This window comes from Stylophora pistillata, chromosome 9 (assembly GCF_964205215.1).
Source record: "Stylophora pistillata chromosome 9, jaStyPist1.2, whole genome shotgun sequence".
Taxonomy (NCBI): Eukaryota; Metazoa; Cnidaria; class Anthozoa; order Scleractinia; family Pocilloporidae; genus Stylophora; species Stylophora pistillata.
In genome coordinates, this window is record NC_142527.1 from 28,508,248 (window position 1) to 28,526,960 (window position 18,713).

At 37.6% G+C, this 18,713-nt stretch overlaps 3 protein-coding genes across 4 annotated transcripts in view; 2 read left to right on the plus strand and 1 right to left on the minus strand.

The window, feature by feature from the left end:
- The window catches only part of LOC111338794 (calcium uptake protein 3, mitochondrial), a 42,178-nt gene that overhangs the window by 22,591 nt on the left and 874 nt on the right, over positions 1–18,713 (minus strand). For both annotated transcript variants that reach the window (XM_022945326.2, XM_022945334.2), the window contains exons 2-12: positions 17,798–17,829; positions 16,886–16,964; positions 16,678–16,725; positions 16,024–16,106; positions 15,865–15,906; positions 15,625–15,737; positions 14,973–15,012; positions 14,258–14,395; positions 13,750–13,858; positions 3,426–3,515; positions 2,461–2,528 (exon numbers count right to left, since the gene is read on the minus strand). In XM_022945326.2, the coding sequence (XP_022801061.2) occupies positions 2,461–2,528; positions 3,426–3,515; positions 13,750–13,858; positions 14,258–14,395; positions 14,973–15,012; positions 15,625–15,737; positions 15,865–15,906; positions 16,024–16,106; positions 16,678–16,725; positions 16,886–16,964; positions 17,798–17,829 (842 nt within the window). The remainder of the gene's footprint in view (positions 1–2,460; positions 2,529–3,425; positions 3,516–13,749; positions 13,859–14,257; positions 14,396–14,972; positions 15,013–15,624; positions 15,738–15,864; positions 15,907–16,023; positions 16,107–16,677; positions 16,726–16,885; positions 16,965–17,797; positions 17,830–18,713) is intronic.
- On the plus strand, positions 5,576–8,081 carry LOC111338811 (melatonin receptor type 1B-B). Its single transcript, XM_022945345.2, has one exon. It carries the CDS (start codon positions 5,989–5,991, stop codon positions 6,994–6,996), a length of 1,008 nt encoding a protein of 335 aa, XP_022801080.2. The 5' UTR covers positions 5,576–5,988; the 3' UTR covers positions 6,997–8,081.
- On the plus strand, positions 11,223–11,837 carry LOC148724191 (neuropeptide FF receptor 2-like). The gene has a single exon (XM_088733307.1). It carries the CDS (start codon positions 11,223–11,225, stop codon positions 11,835–11,837), a length of 615 nt encoding a protein of 204 aa, XP_088589433.1.

An 18,713-nucleotide genomic window follows, 5' to 3' on the forward strand; every position in this document is an offset into this window, starting at 1 on the left:
TGATTGGGTTCACTGAAGTATAGTATCAAAGCCTTACGCCTTAAACAAAAACTGAAACAGATCACAGAGACAGAGGGGTAAAGCTGGGGCAAAGAGGGACTTTGTCAGAGGTGAAAGAAAGATTACGTTTGGATAAACTTAAAAAAACGTCGAGAAGGTTATTTTCAATTTCAGCACAATTTATGGCATAAAGTTGTGATTTGCAATGGAAGGGAATCATTGAATTGTTTTCATTTGTGCTGTGGTAGTATAAGTTATCAGAAAGCAAAGTCCCAGAGTATCGGTAACTTATTTTTTCGAATAGATTGAACTCAATCTTGATATTTATAGGTCAAGTCTTCATCTCAGATGGAATTCTTTTACATAAATAAACTGCTAAAGAATCGAGAATTATTTAAAACCGGAAGTTTGGGGAAAGATTTTGAATAAAATCACAAAGACGATTGGAAGAGCAGCTTTTTTTTATAAGTACTATGTGAATACTTATCTTTGTTAGCCTTGAATAACTGAGCAGTACATACATGACACATGGATTTCAAATAATCCCACCAATAGTAATATTTATACAAAAGCTCTTCTAGTTTCATTTTTTAAACCTTGTTTTTTTTTTTTTTTTTTTATATGTCTCACTTTGATGGTGCGCATTTTGAACGGGCCTTCAAGCTCATTGAGGTCACAAGTACAAGTAAACGAATGAGTTATTTGAAAGACTTCAGTGTTTCGCTGATTCGAAGCCTTTGTCAATTCACAAATCATTCCCAACAAGTTTAGGCAGTTCAAGTGACTAAACGCCCGGTGAATTGACCATTTATTCTGGAATTAACCAACAAAATTTAGAGAAGTTTGACGAGTTTTGGATTTGAAGTTATGTGCAACGGTCGGATTTTGTCAACGGAATCCTTCGCTTAACGGCACGTTATTTACACTTTTGCCCTTGGCAAATGCTTCTGCACGAGAATTTGTATTTTCTTTTTCTTCGCGGAAAGGGGAGGGGGAAGGAAGTGCGTCCACTAAATCCCAAATTTGAAGATTATCTTTAGCTAAACTTTATCTGTTGGCATGAGTCTGCATTCATGTTCTTCCACATCAAAGCAGTATATTCGCACGTTCTCTTTGTAAGTAGCAGTCAAGATGAAACACATCATGCTGTTACAACGATAGCGCTTCTATCATTGTAACAGCACGATCTCGCTTTCTCGCACGATCCTCGCTTTCTACTGCGAGGATCGTGCATCATACGTACATCATGCTGTATTGAATATGAAGACACGGCTCACCTACAGGAATGGTCCTTGAAAGCGGTCGCCAACAGTAAAACAATCACACTAGGTCATCATAGTTTTCGGTTATATATTTATATTCTCTTCTTGGAATTGTTGTAAATGAGCCCAAGAGACGAGTGGGCCTTTTTAACAGAAAAGAAGGGCAGGCTTATGACAGCTTACCTCATAAAAGTAAGACCTAGTTAATTTTGTTTCGAGGCTTTGTTTAAAAGAGGTGAAAGGTCCTCCGAAAAAGTATCTCGCACTATCTACAAGAATAGATACCCCTGGGAAATTCATCTTTGAGTCGCATTAGCGTCTAAAGGTTATTCCGATAAGATGTGTTCATTCATGTAAAAGTAACCACCTTACGTCCGAAATTTAAAGTTATTGAGACAAAGCAGATAAGCGAAGAAATTGGGGGAAAAAGTTCAGCAAGATCACCGTACATTCAAATTCACCTAAGCGGGCGGATACAAGCTTCAGCAGCACGATAGCCCAAAGATTATCTTTATGACAAGAAGAGTTTTCTCTTGACATTAGGGACTTTAAGCAAACCACGACAGCTACGGCAACGAGAACGTGGAAAAACAATAGATCTAATCGGCAGAACAATAGCCCTGCACGTGCGTTTTAAAACTTTGTACATTTCTTAGCCATCCTTGGCAAAACAACAACGTGAGATCACCAAAATTTGCGTCGTCTGCGAAGGGAAACCGCGGCGGCAAATTATTTTAATTTACATTTGGAAATCAACGCTACTTTTATGCGTTATGTTGAGTTTGAGGTCTGGCGCCCTATGAGACGGTAAACACATGCAGCCATTTTCGAAATTCTAACTAAAAGTAGAAACTCATTTTTTCATCGACGTCTTCCGTGGCGTTGCCGTCCTGACTGCTTAAAGTCCCCGATATTTCTCTGTCAAGGTTAACGTTAGTCGTGAGCACGACCACACCCTTATCATTATCACTTCGGGACGAACGTTTCTTCGCCCGAAGGATGGTAAGAGACCTTGAGCAACAAGAACCCGCGAGTGGTCTGCAAAGGGGTCGAACACTGATTATTAGTGCCAGCCCCCACGCAAACCTCTCTTCAAATCGTCTGTCTTGCCGAACACGTCCCTTCGCACTTGAAATGAGGGCCTGGGGCCCATAGGCTAAGCTCTTAAAGTTGTATTCAAGAAAAAAAAAAAGCTTACCATGAATCCACGTTTGAGGCGATCTTTCATCAACTCTATGAACTCGCTGTAACTTAACTTACCATCGCCTGAAAAATAGCGAAGAGAGGTTACATTTCTCGATGATAATTGCTTTGATATTCATTACTTAACCCGCAGTTCACACATATGATTTTCATATATTCACCATCATTTATTCAACCAGCATAACGACCAATTCCCAGTTGACTTGTTGGCTCTGTTGGTAGAGCACTACATCGGTATCGCAGAGGTCATGAGTTCAAATCCCGTACAGGCTTGAATTTTTTTTTCCCAGGCCTTATTTTCACTACTGCTCAAGTAGCGTTCATTACTGCAAAAATCGCTTTAATATTCATTTGTATATCGACGAGTAGTTCTAGAGGTGGGGTGCAAACTTAAATTTCTCCCACGAACACTGTTATTCTTGAAAAGAACTCATGGTCTGAGAACTACCGCCTTCCCACCATGCGTCCAAATGTCAGAATTGCAAGCCTCGTTATTATTATTATTATTATTATTATTATCATCATTATTATTATTATTATTATTATTATTGTGGGTTGTGCTCTAGGCTAGAAAATACACTGGGCTGGAAATATAATACCCTGGTTTAGTCATTCCTTCAATTCGCTCATGTGATTTACGAGAAACTTCTTACAATATCAAGACACTGTACAGAAAAAGGTAACTACGACAACAGCTACAGGCAAATAGGGAAATGTATGTACGGAGAATCACGAATTAAATCTTGGGAGTTAAAGAATTAACATGACCCTCATACACTTGGTTCATGCTCAGATGGTGTGCAAATAATGAGGTTGAATTCGCGCGGGAAGTTTGTTTGGAGAGCATGAAATAGCTTAAGAGTTGTTCGTATACGTAGAAAGCGCTCGTGGCGATAACAAGGCACTACGGGAAAGAAAGGATTGGACTGATTGGATGAAGGACATTTAAAAAAGTCTCACCGTCTTTATCGAATAGCTGAAATACTGTGTGGACTACGTAAGGGTCCAATGTCTGCCCTGTTGAGATACGGACAGCTCGCTGGAATTCCTCTGGAGAGTGAAGGAGTAGCAATGAGTAAAAAACGTTCAACATGAAATGTATAATCAATTTAAAAAGTCCAAACAACAACGATTTTTATTCCCCGCCCCCCTCTCCCCTCTCCTTTCCTTCCTTTTGTTACAAATTTCTTTCTCTCCCCTGCTTTCCGCAGCTGAAAAATCAAATTTGGCCGCTCAATCTTTCACCAAGAAAAGCTAGGCTCTCACTCGTCAAAATCACCCCTGCACTGCCTGCTAATGGAATGGAGGAGTGTTGAAATGTATACAGCCCATTAGTGCTGAAGAAACCGGCAATAAACACCTCTTGTTGTGGGCTACTCGCCTTTATGACTTAATCACGCTGAACATTCGTCAGTCAAAACCAAAAGAGAAAACAAACCGTGAGCAAACAAGCAAAACATAAATTAAAGTAACTCAAAGTTGTAATCACTAGGCTAACGATGATACACCTGTAAAATGTAACATAAGGTGTGAGCCATGCGTTCTCGCCTTCATCTGTTATGATTAATTGCGTTTAAAGCAGTTAATTGCAAAATGCACGAAATTTGTTGAGCTGGTAGTTTCAAATCTTCTCTAACGACCGTCATTGTTCACTGTTAACAGCATATTAAAGTTCTGAAGAACTTCCGATGCTGTAATTATAATTACGTGTACCACGAAATGATGCGTGAAGTTTCTCTTTTGCTTCTCTTTGGTAGATAGAAAATGTGTCATGAAGCATAAAAAAATTAAAACCACGATACCTAGGAGGATAACTGAGTAAAAATTGAAGCGACCCATCGAGCCGGCCGAGTATAGTCAACGCAAGAATTATAAGGTCAATCAGAAAGAGGAAAACCTCACTTATATTTTAATAATCCTTTAATATCCATGGTTCATTAAGAGATTGTGTGGAAGGAAAAAAGTATCTACTCTGGCTGCCTTGAAAATGAATAATGGAGACCGACAAATTGTCCAAATTTTAATTTGGACCTTATGACAGCTGTCAATGTTATGTACAAATTGATTGGGGTGAAGACTTCTTTGTATAACGTCAGATCTAAAAATCTACGTTTACGCTTAGAAGGTAAAGGTAGCGCACAAGGGCCGAACTGCCGCTGATCGGCGCTATCTAAGGAGTGAAAAACAGTCGAAAGTACATACAAACTCGATCGGATATCATGAGATTTTTTTGATGATTTATTTGATATTTGGGCCATGCTCTTTGAAGAGAAAGAATAATTATGCTTTAGTTATTTACAAGAGTGATAAGGCACGTCTACAAAAAGTGCTCAAGAAAACCTTCGTCCCGCCTAACAGAAATAAAACCACTGAGATTGATCAATTCTCCTCTTAGAGTGGTAAGTAATACGTGACACTCATCATGTATGTTGCTAGAACCTGCAATTTCGAAAGCGCCTCATGTGCCGAAAGAGATTGAAAACAAATTTAAGCTTTGTCATTGCATAATGTATGATTCTTTTAAGAAATTTTGTCCAGGGATGACACCAATATCGATTGGTAGCTGTAAGAAAAAAATCAAGAAAAAAAGAAGAAAATTTAATTTAAAAAAAAATCGTTTTTAACCCAACTCGTTTTACTCAAATGCGACTCACAAAACTAACTTTTTCTCCCATCTATCAAAGTTATTAGAGTTGATTTACATGATTTAGTTGTTCAATTGTTCAAAGTATTATGTTATAAAATAATGTAATAAGAGTCCCTGTTTTTGTTTTTGTTGTAAAAATTATTTCTTATGAAAATTTCGCTTTTCGTAAATTCCAAAGTGGTTTCGTCGAAAAATACTGAAACAGCATTTCCACGCGTTCAGTTTTCAGTGTACAAATACAATTCATTCTTCCGGTAGAATCACTTCGCTGTTTGCTAATCTTACGCCTAAGTCGGGTTAATCATGACATTTCTTTTCATACATAAAAGAATTGTTTCCATGAAACCACTTCACGCTTACCGAGTATTTCTTTGAACAAACAAAATGCTAATTTGAAGCACACGAACTTCCTCGAGGTTCATTTAAAAGATCAAGCCCCAGTGATGAACCGTTTGCTTACCTAAAATTAAAGAAGAAAAAAAAACCGGCCTTTGCAATGTATACTCAGTTGTTATCAGTTTCCATAAGTCCCCACTTGCTTTAAAAGTGATCACCTGTTTGTTAATCAACAATCGAATTACGTTTCTTTTTTTCAATAGATGTGCAGCTGCTTGTAGGAAAAAAATAACATGCAAACTGAAATCATGCAAAATTGTAATCAGTATAGTCTTATTTTCATTTCCTTACAAGGACAGATAACACACCACTTAAGGAATTGCCCGCGTTACATCGCAATTGGCCATCAGTACTGTATACCCAAATATCTTAAAGAGAAACTAAATTACGTCAACTGATTGCACATTGAACGTGGTTTTCGGTGCTAAAAGATTCAGGTTACTTCGTTGACTGAGACAAATTTTGTTGACTCCGTTCTCAATGGCGAATGAAGGCCAAACAATTCTTTCCGAAGAACTGCAACAACGCTCACTTGGTTTGGTTGTCTTCGAAAGTGCTCTTATGATGTGTATCAACATTCTGGCCTTCACTGGTAACATGCTGGTCTGCTGGGCTGTCTACCGTAACCAACGACTTCGCACCATACCAAACATCTATGTAGTGACGCTGGCTATATCTGATGCTCTCATGGCAGTCCTGTGTATGCCCATGTCCGTCGTTCTTCTCGTAACAGGACAGTGGCCATTCAGCAGTGCTGTTTGTCATTTCCAAGGATTCTTTTGTTTCTTCTGTGCACTATTTTCTTTGCTGCTTATGACTGCAACAGCTGTCAACCGATATTTTCGCGTGGTGAAACCTAATCTTTATCGCCAGCGTTTTAAAGTCAAATCAACCTGTATTTCTGTGGTTGCCATAACACTTTTCGCTGCTTTTGGTGCGGGGCTTTCATCGTTGGCTCAATGGGCCACATTTATCGTGCACTACGGTAAAGTTATCTGTTTTATGGACTTTGATACGCCGCAGCTGGACATGGCCTACATGGCGTATTTGGATGTTATCTACATCTCTGTTCCTATTGGAATCATCACCTTCGCATATTACAAGATTTTTAAAACCATCAAACATCACAATGAGGAGATGAACAATACAAGAAAAGGGGTGACCCTTCGATTGAATGTGGAAGAGGTGAGAATAACAAAAGCATTATTCGCAACTGTACTGGGCTTCATTCTTTGTTGGGGACCCATAGCTATTATTGACATGGTCGATTCTTTCTCAGCACACAAACTCGCCATCCCACGAGAGGTTTTCATGTTGTACATATATCTCGGCTTCGGCAGTTGTTCCATTAATCCCGTCATATATGGCGTCATGAATAGAGCGTTTAGAGCAGAATTCCTGCAAGTCTTAACTTTCTGGAAAAGAAAGGACGAGGTAATTCAACTTGGTGCGGCCTTCACTGTTACTGCCCTGTCCGCTTCGCAGTGAAAAAATGGCATGTGCGGCACAAAGAGGAAAATCGAAATTTTCCCACCGGCGACCTTAAACATACTCTTCACGAAAATACGATAAAACAAAAGAAGTAATTCAGAGTGAGTGAAAGCCATTCATGTAAACAAAATTCATATTTAGACCAAAAAACACAAAAAGAGTTAATAAACGACGTGCACTTATTTTAATTGCTTTTTATGTAATTTCATAAATCCATATTTTCGTTCAAGGATACCAAATTCTCGTTACTTTATTTAGTGGAAACGTTCACTTCTATATTTCATGTCATGCACCCGATAAATTTGAATTGTAAGCGTATCAAGGAATCAATTTGCTGGGTAAATGTTTATTATGGAAATACAATATCCTGAACTTTAATTAACGCCAACATTTAAACATGTTAGAGCTTAGATTCATGTGGAGCAATGCCCTTAGGAGAAGCGAATTACTCTGAAGGAAGGATTTCCGTGTTTTTTTTTTCTTCGTGTGTGTATGACGAAATTGAAATAATTTCCTTGTGAAGTTAGACGTAGAAAAAATTACCAAGTGAAACTAAATGCATACAAATGTAACGTTGATTTCGTTGCAAGCGTCTCAAAACATTGTACACGATTCAAATTAAGAAATAAATTTTCCTTCAATGCCTTCAAGTCAAGAAATAGCCTTAAGAGATCCAACTGGGTGAAAAAGCGAAAAACAAGCTTTGTTCGAAACAGTTTCCTGTTCTCAATTCCGCTTCGTTGTTTTTTTTCTTGTTATGCCAAGTGTATTGTGTTCTGCGTAGAATCGAGTGAATTTTATTGTCTCCCTTGTAATTTAGTGTTTAACACTACCAAAGGGTTAAATAAACTGATTATTTATTATTTATTTATTTATTTCGGAAAAGAGGTAAAAGTCTGAGGCGCAAAAAAAATTGAGAGACATGCACACGTTTCCTTTTTTAAAAGCCATTCACACTAAATGGCCAAACACGGTCGTTTTAAACCTTCACCCATCATTTGGTCCTGGAAGCGTCTTGACACCTTTGACATTATGCATCAGAAACGCTTTCTTTAGTTCGATTCAAATAAAAATTAAATAAATATGGTGTAGAGCCCTTTTATTTCCTGTAACTTTATCAATTCGTTTGCGCGTTTAGGTATATTACTTTAATGGGAACGGTAGGAAATTAAGGAACTTAATGATCTTCTTTATGAGCTGTATTGAACAATGAGCGATACTTTCACTTAAAAAAAGTTGTACGTTTTCACCATGAGCGGGTGCTAAACCATTACCACTTTAGCATCATGCGTATAAAATTTTAAAGGAATTCTTTAGAATTCAAACAAACTCCGGCTGAAATCTGTGCAAAGAGATGTTGCATGCTTAGAAAACACATTGTCAGAGTAAAGTGCTGAGGAGAAGACAATTCGAATGAAATGATCTTGTAAATGACAAAAAGGGATTACTTTCGCGTACTTTTAACACACGATTATTGAAGCTCTTTGAGAAGTGAGGCGCATCAGAAAGCGATAATATAACATGACGGAAAATGAAAGTTACTCATTTTCATAGCAAAGTCACTTCAACTTTGGACGATCGAAAACCATATCCGTTATTATAAAGCAGGAAAGAGTCCTCTCCAAAAAAATACGACGTTTTTCGCTTGAATCTGAACATTTCTCTCTATATATATATATATATATATATGTATTTCATTTGTTTGGTATTCCTTGTGCGACACTAAATAAAAGTCTCTTCAAAGACGAAATTTGTAAGAAACGATCTTCCATATCTCAAAGAAATACCGACCAAGATTTCAGAAATCACCGAACACTCTCACCCACATTAAAATTACCGAACACTCTCAAATCACTTTAAAAAACAATAAAAACATTTTATTTATACCGATTGCAATTTGTTAATTTGTTTGGCACAATATACGAAAAGGTGTGCAAACTCGCGTTTCCAGGAACCTAACAGACATTGCAATAAAGCATTATCTTAGAACCGACGAAAAGAGATTTCCTGATAAACCTAAACAAAACCACTTAGTACAGAATAACTGAATCCTAAATTCGAAGCCCCTCCCTCACGTATTTCAACGCCTGGCTCCACTCGCATCACGATCAGCGAAGGCGCATATCGAAGAGAAACCGAAATCTAAATAGGAAGAACCGAAAACCACATCGGAAACCAAATCCGAAAACCTGTTAGTATTTTTGACGAGAAACCGAAAACCAAATGCCAAAAAACGGAAAATCCGCAAACCGCAATGAAAAGCAAAACCGATGATTTTTTTTTTTTTTTTTTTTTTCAAACAAACCAACAAACCGCTCAAAAAGAAAAAAAAAAAAAAAATAGCCCAAACCGTAAAAACCGACAATTCCAATGCCCCCCTCAAGTATTACATTTGTCAAGGTGATCATTTCTTTTGCCCTGGCTTTTGATTCCCAGGTACGCAATTTCATTTTAAAATCCTCTAAAGTTTCGATCGCTTTTTCAAATAAGGTCGTACAAACAGAACACGAAATCGAGGCGCTTGATGCCGATCAGTCAACACCACTACAGCACTGATATCATACAATGACGTCAGCCACCCACGGGAACATCAAAGAAATCAAATGCCCACACGGGTTATACCTGACCAGGAGGATATTTTGATGTTTCTGTTGGAGTGATTGATTTATAATTGCTTTATATTGCCCGAATGGCTCATTGAATCTTTGCTTTCTGTTTATTTTTTTTCCTTTTTTATTATATCATTTACCCTTATCTATTTAGCTTAAGGAAATGCGGTACTGTAAACCTAATGTATCTAATCTTGGAAAGTATACTCGTTTTCCTTTCCTCGTTTCACAGTTATCATCTAGCATGCCACTAATTGAGATCAGTTTGCTTGAAATAAGACCAAGTTTGGCAAGGAGCCAAATCTAGTGTGTAGACTTGTAACAAAAAATTTAAGGGGTCACTGAATTACATAATGTCATCTACATTTTAAATAGTCTCGGCGCTTCCAGCTATAGTTAATCTAAACTCACTATTTTCCAAATAGAAACACTTAGTATTCACTGTTATGATCCGAGCAGAGCCTGTTTTGTCCCGTAAATTAAGCTTGCTTAAAACTAGAAATTTTCTGGTCCCTATTTCGCAGCTATTACATTGTAAGAAACTTTTCAAGATATTATATTGACTACAACGTGTCATGAAAAATGTCATTTACTACACTGACGTAAATGCTGCGAGAAGTAGAGTTTTGTGCCAGTCAACCGTTACTTACATTTGAGTGGATCAATAATTACTTAAACTCATTTCTATTTGCTGCTGCTGCTGCTGGTGTTTTTGTTGATGATGTTTTTTTGAGAGAGGGGATTGTTGACAACAAACTAGATTGAAATACGTAACCTTTCAATAACATCCTAGAGTGTGTAGTGTAGACATCTATCCCCAAGTACTTTCCAAATGTTAATCTACGCATTAGCAGTTAACCATTGTTCAGTATCATTTTCCAGACATGTAATTTTTCATTTAATGTTTACGGGGACAATTCTTCTACTAGTTGGTCTGCCCCTAATGGATTGTCTTTCAAGTCTTTTCAATGTAGTTGTGGTTTGTTTGCATGTACTTGTACCACTGTAGGATTACTTTGAGTTTATAACGTTAAGTCGATGTTTTTCTTGTATTTCTATACACTGTGACTTGTGAACAAAAAAAAATAGAAACTAAAACTAATAAAATGAAAGAAATTATACGGCAGCTGTCGTTTTAGGGAGAAAAGTTCTTACCTGTTCGATAAACGACTATGCCTGCGAAATTTGTGGCTATTTTCAGTCGTTTAGACTTAGAAGACATGGATGTAGTTGTACTTTACTTTGCTCTCAAATGATTTGTTTCACGACTTTTAAAAATCTTCGGTGAAAGATTCCATAAACAATTTAAGAGTTGAATAACAATTCATTTACTCCATTAAGCTGACAATGGAAATTAATGGCACAAACTCGCACCTTCATCTTCGCAGATAAACGGTGCTGGCATTTTATCCTCGAATGTCCACACATTAAACGCTGTGGTCATGACGGTTTAATCCCTCAGAAACAACACTCTGATACTCCTCAACTACGAGGAATTCTTCACAAGTAACAAATGTAAAATTGAAAAGTCGACACGAAGTAAATCATCGCTCGTAGGATGCTCGCAACAATCACGTTAAACGACTGCTAGATTGTTCTAATTTTCTTGAAAAGATGGCAACGGAAGGACAAGCGAATCTTTCTCAAGAGCTGCAACAACGCTCTATTAGTCTGGTTGTCTTCGAAAGCGCTCTTATGATGTGTATTAACATTCTGGCCTCCACTGGTAACATGCTGGTCTGCTGGGCTGTCTACCGTAACCAACGACTTCGCACCATACCAAACATCTATGTAGTGACGCTGGCTATATCTGATGCTCTCATGGCAGTCCTGTGTATGCCCATGTCCGTCGTTCTTCTCGTAACAGGACAGTGGCCATTCAGCAGTGCTGTTTGTCATTTCCAAGGATTCTTTTGTTTCTTCTGTGCGCTATTTTCTTTGCTCCTTATGAGTGCAACGGCTGTCAACCGATATTTTCGCGTGGTGAAACCTAATCTTTATCGCCAGCGTTTTAAAATCAAATCAACCTGCATTTCTGTGGTTGCCATAACACTTTTCGCTGCTTTTGGTGCGGGGCTTTCATCGATGGCTCAATGGGCTACATTTATCGTACACTACGATAAAGTTATCTGTTTTTTTATCTGCCATTCCACGACAGGTTTTCATGTTATACATATATCTCGGCTTTGGCAGTTGTTCTATCAACCCCGTCATATATGGCGTCATTAATAGAGCTTTCAGAGCAGAATTCTTACGAGTTCTATGTTTCTGGCGAACAAATAACGAAGTCACTCCACTTGGCCTCTCTTTTACTCTTCAAATCAATCATTTAGTTTATAACGATCAAGTTCGAGGCAAAAGTTGTAACGAAAAATCCAGCATTATGATAGGTCCTTAACCTTAGTTATCGATCGATCTGTTAGGGCAGTTTTGCATTAATCCCGTCGTACAAAAGCGTCATGAATAGCGCCTTTACGGAAGAATTTTACGCTACAAAATTCAACTTTCTTGGGAAGATACTACAAGGATATTCAAATTTGGTTATTTCTGGTTAATGTAGCTATCAAGTAATACCAATCGCCGATCTAATAAACCAACCCAGGAAAACACATTAAAACTTAAAAGTTTATCTTTTTTTTTTCTTTTCCTTTGCTTACGATATTTTTGCACATCTCTTAATTCTAAGGTTAGCCTGTGTCAGGCTCGTGGCACAGGCTAGTGCGTAATATGAAAGAAAAATCGGTTCCGCCAAACACGAGGGGGGGGGGGGGGGTCAGGCGAATAAAAAATTCTTATTAAAAAAACAGATATATACGAGGAAGAAAAAAAAAAGAATTGCAGCTCTTTCACTGACAACTAAAACCTTAGAAAAAATCTTAGATTTAACAGTGTTTTTTTTTTGTGTGTGTGTAAATTGTAACGGAAACAAAGACATCAGTAAATAGTAACCGACCGACCTTCCAACTTTATTCCGTTCGGCGATTTTCCTATTTAGAAATTTCTGAATTAACAGGCTACTATTAAGGCATGCAAAAGGAGTTAATGAAAAAGGAGGTAATGAAAAAAAGCGTTTCATGCCGCAGAATGTCAATCTCATTATCAATTCAGAGAACTCGGTTGAATATGAGGAAAATGCATACACCACCACGAACAGGAAACTGCTTAAGTCTTTTGTTAGAAGGTAATAAAATAATCTAATACAAGTCGAATATCATTTCATTTTATACGTTAACTCTTAAAATGGAAAATTCAAACGAACAATCAGCTGCCCCTCTTCAAAAGTTAACAAGATAAATTTTCATCCGTAAAGCGATATCGCTGAGGGAACAGTCAATATCAATCACGGGGGATAGGGTAATTTTGGTTGTGTCACTATGAAATTTACCTGATTCCCCTCATAAAGCTCTGTAAATTTCTAATGCCCCCCCCCCTCCCTCATTGGCAGTTAATTGGCAGTCAGTCCCCCCTCTATAACATGTTGATCCATTCCCCCAAAAACCACGTGATCCCCCCCCCCCCAAAAAAAAACCCAACTCCCCTCGCAGTTTATAAATGATGACTGATTCCTTAGTCGCTTCGTTGCGCAGCTGGTTGTTTCATCTCAGTGAAAAGAAAAGGAGACTAAACAAAGAAATCGCTGAGGAAAGTTCGATATTTTTTTAAAAGAGCCGAGAACGTTACGTCTACTATATCTAATAATCGAGGGAAAAAATCGTCTTTTTTAATTTCGTTTTCACGCATTCTCATCCGAAACTTTCACCTCCCAGATGTGATCAACATATTACTTCTCCTCACGATATCATTTATCATTTCATTCTCCAGGAGACTGGGGTTGACAATAGAAAAACTGGCTACCCACCGAGAGGGTAGCATTTTGCTGCATTACGATATACTCGTAACGTCTTTAAAACGAACTACAGAGCAGCTAGATGGGAGAATTAGTGATCAGATCTGAGGTGTAATGGGTTAAGACAATCAAAAAAAAACTTCTGTAAACTTATACCACCAAGTTCATCATATTTCCCGTAAGTAAACTTCGACTTGTAAAAGTCGAACGAGTTTTTCTGGCCCGTTTCTCCTCAAATCGAAATAAACTTACAATAAGAAATAAAACTCGGAGAAAAGATGCTCGTTACCATACCTTGTGCGACGGCCTGCCCAGCAATAGAGTAGATTCTCATGGCCAATGAGAAATCTTCCAGATTGTTAAGAAACATTCCGAACCTCAGGAACTGCTCGAGAGTAATTCCCTTCAAGAAACAAGGTTTCAACGGTCCAATACTTTTTTTTTTAAGATATTCACATCCAATCACGGAAAGAACCTAACCTTTACGACAGAGGTATTCTAAATCATTTCGTGGCAAAAAAGACTCCTATATGATGTAGAGAGGCATTTGACGCGGCAATGGTCTGCATAGCACTGATTCTCAATCGTGTAAAAAGTCCTAGGAGTCTACTACGTGCAGCAGCCATTCGGGTTCGTTACACAACATGCGAGTTACGTGATCCGTGCGTTACGTGACGAGCGTGTTGCTTGACGAGCCAAAAGGACAGATGCTAATTCAATGACACTGCATTGGTTTAATTGAAGTAATCGAATTGATTAAGATACCACTAAAAGTTACTGAGGTAACCAAAAGAGATCGTACCTTTCGCTGAGACAGTCTCTTTCCAAGTCTGTTCAAGTACTTTTCTATTTCTTCTTCTTCTAGCGAAGTATTTCTCAGCAGCAAGCGAGCAAAATTGTCCTCTGGTATGGTTGGCATTCCTCTCGAATATTCCATAAAGTAAACACAGTTATGGAATTCATTTTATTAACGGTTTTTTCCTTGGAAATACGCCTATTCTACATTTCATCAGTCTTTCGACAAGTGAATTAAACATTTTATTTTTCTTGCGCAAAACAGGGCGTTTACGACCTTGTTCATCCTAACACTTTGCTTGTCACAAAAGAACCTATGTGCTTTGCAGCAGTTTGTAGAGCAGTGGATCTCAATATCCAAAGGTCTAAGATGTAGGTCTTCGCGGAGGAGCCAGAATGTTCAAATCACCGAAGTTTGACATCTAATTTCAATCAACGACCAAAAACGACTAATGCTACCTTACATATACATGTACAATGTACCTCCACACGGGACGCCATAGTCATGCTCGTGAAAGATCTTCGCCATATTTTGTCGTCCTCATTTTTGTTCAGGTATCGTATAATAAACCATCCCACATTGATTTTTATTTTGTAATATTTGACGTTAAATGCTCAAAAGAAATTTAAAATATTCTCGTAGATTTTGTAACTACAAATCGTGAAAATACATTCTGTTTTTTACAAGCGTTATTCTAAGTCCATGTATTACTAAAGGATATTTCCATTTCAAGGACTTCTAGCTGAACATCTTGCATAAACCTAGGGGAAAAAATAAATTCCAGCGATGATAGTTGAGAAATAGTTGTCATTTTGTATCAGTACAACATCTTACCCAAGCGTGAGGTCAAGATGGCTGGTTATTAACCGAGTTCTTTTTTTTTTTACATTTTATGGATGCGAGACGAAGTCTAGGTCAATAAAAATGCAAAAAAAAGAACGAGGCTAATATCCAGCCATCTTGACCGAACAAGCTTGGTTAATAGAGGATTTATAATACTGCAAAAAGATTTTGCTTCATTAAGAATTAAGAATGACTTGTTTACTTCGAGACCCAGGAAATAAAGTCAACTGTGTTTGTAGTGCAACAAACTCACGAGAGTCGTTTCTGTTTTCTTTGTTTTGACTATCTTCTGCCGCTTTTGCGTTTCCATCGCCGAAATTGTCCAAGAAATGTGAACGTAGTTCTAATTCAATTTTTTTTATGCGCGGGTTCAATGCGGGCAATCTCGAGCAGGCAAGATAGGCCCATCTTGCCCACTCGGTTGGCCAATCAGAACACAGGATTCGCTTCATCTTGTCCACGGGCGCTGCGAGCGATGTGATAAATATGTACATTGACGACTTCTCTAAAGCAAGCACCGAACAACTTACTTGGAGAATTGCGTGAAGGTAAGTTGGCCAGTTCCTTTGGAGCCAAACAGATGCATGGTTAGTGTGGTTTTCTCAGGACAGCCATGATTTTCCTTTTCATTTTCACGTATTGCCTGAGCATAAAAAAATTTATAAAAGCAAAAAGTATTATTTAGTAATTAACTTAATCACTTAATCTTAACATCCGAATATAACTAATTTTTTTATCATTATTATTCAAATCAAAATTTTTTTCCTTACCATTGACTTTGCAGAAGACTTTTTATTAATCATCTTCTCAAGCTGATGAAACACGAAGAAGCAGAGAAATGAATAGATGGATTGGTAAATCAACCATTAGTCACTCACTGAAGCGATACAAGCTTTTTGTGTAAACTTTCATTATCTGTATTAACTCACCACAAAATATTCTTCCATACAAAGTCGACCATTGCCATCTTTATCCAACATTTTGAAAGCAATTTCCAATCCTCTTTGAGATTCTGGAAAAGAAATTTGTTAGAAAATTTACGCTAATTCTTTCCTAGATTTATAATTAATTATAAATTACAGCTACAAACCAATCAAAATGTGTAAAAATGTAAAAAAAGTGCAAAAATGTAAAAACCAATCAAAATGTGTGTATAATTCAGGGTATCAAAAAATGGAAGACAGGGGCACGATGACAATACCATAGACAACATATTGCTTTTTTATCACATATGACAAATAGCGATCACATTGCTGTAGGTCTGAATAGTGATAGATCATGAGAGATGTCAAATGTGGCAAGAATGCCAGTGACACCCTTGCCTGCACAGTTGCACCATGCATATGTTGTAGTTTAATTTTATCCTTGGTTCAAATTTTATTTTCCTTTGACGTTTCAAACTCATTATCATACATTTAACATGACTGAGAACAAAGGAAAATAAAATTTGAACCAAGTATAAAATTGAACTACAACATATACATGTACTGGTGTATAGTTACATAATTGTAACAAAACCAACCATGTCAAGTCACAAATCTAATGTACTTGTACAATGTAGGAACAGAGTTGCAAAAACATACTTGTTAAAATGGTAAGAAGGAACAAATATTCAGAGAAGGTGATGACTCCTGGTGAGCAAAGATATCAAACAAATCATCATCTCAAATTCCATAGATAAAAGTCAAGAAATATCACTATGCATAAATCATAAACAAGAATTCAAGGACAATATCTGTTACGCATAGCAAGTGAGAATTTAAATGTTGATAGTGATATACATGAAATTACCATTATCTTGTAGCTTTCGAAAAAAATTCCTAGATCCCTTTGATATTGAGGGTGTATTATAGACCATCTGAGAAAGAACCTAACAGTAAATAAAATATGTGACTAAACATGAGCAATGAGAATAGAGCAAGTAGCTATTGTCTTCCTATTGTATGTACTTATTGACTGAGTTATGAGGGGAGAAACTGAACAAAAAAGATGTTTGGCTCAGGGTCATGAACCCCACCCAGTGAAGGCCATGCATGATGACTGAGAGCTAAATATTTACCTTTCCTCCCAAACAAGCCCAGTCAATAAGCATTTTATCATGTGACCACTGAGTCTTAAGTTTTGAGATCACGTTTGAACCTAGATGGCATCCATATTATTTCAAGTTCAAATTCAGAATTTGAATTTGCGCACTTGGAAAATACAGATTGGCTTGGACCCATCTGTCCCTATACAAGTTAGCTTTCATTGTGCACACTGCTGGAAATACAGGTCATACAACAAAATATCATTTACAATGGAGACCCCTTGGCCCAGTAATCAGCTTCATGGGATACTGGTGGAAGATCCAAATTGAAGCCCAGAGTCAGTGCATTGTGTCCTTAATGGGCATTAGACATTTCATTCTTTAAGTGTCTGGCTTCGCCCAAGTGTACAATTGAGTAGTGTAGAGTATAAAGCTTGTAATGCTTTCATTTCATGTATGCCACCCAGTTTTCCTGACTTGTATCATAATTCTAAACAAGGACAATAAGAAAATTTATCCCAAAGAAAGTGACTTAAGACTACTCCTCTCAAGCTAGTGAGCTAATATTTATGTTTTCTTTAGAAATGCTAAGTACAATATTGTGCAGCACTTGTATTTATAGGGTAGCAATGCAGTTAAAAAATAAATAATCATAACAAAATTGGATTCAAACTTACTTCCTTTGTTAATGGTCTCTTCCTACTCCATCCTGATTATTTTGAAAAAAAAGCACAATTTTGTTTATTTCAACCATTTCAACTTTGTTGATATATCCAAATTATTTCGTTACTCCCACCGACGCAGCCCCTAACAGTTTCTTTCGAAACTATCAGCCTTTATTCATTTGTTTATTTCAACCAACACACAAACTTCCAACAAACCTAGCTGAGAGGTTTCAGTAAAAATAATGAAGATGACATTTACAAAAGCCATTTCTTAGAAGCCCCTAATCCACTATTTAAAGTGATAAAAACATTGTAGCTTTAGGATTCTTTAACCATTTGATTTTGTAACTTCAAAATTGTCCCTGAAAAAGACAACTTTCACATTACCTGTAAGTAGATAAAGCCTGCTTACAAGCCAAGTGGCCCATTGGACCAACGCTTAACTCCAATTTCGGTTGCATGAAGCAAATGGGAGTATTTCTACTCTCTCCTGGATGGAATGCTAGTCCATCGCAGGGTTAACCCCCAGCATTAAACTCACCACTACCCGTTTATTCCCCTGGGTGAAGAGAGGCACTGTGAGAGTAGTGTTTTTCCCAAGAACACAACACAATGTCCCTGGCCAGGGCTCAAACCTGGACTACTTGATCCAGATTAGAGCGCACTAACTATGAGGCCACTGCGCCAGACACACACCAGTACTTGTAAGAAAACTCAACCCTAAAAACAGCCTCTATTCATACACACTTCTTGATCACCAGCTCCTCCTCAATTCAAGACTTTGGTGAGGTTGGAACAAACTTTGAACACTTTGCTAACACTATGTGGCGTACCACTGGTCTAGGAACCAGGTCCTGGTTGTTCAAAGGTCGGATGATGCTAGGTAGTGGATAAATCACTATCCAGTGGATTACGCAGTACATTTTGG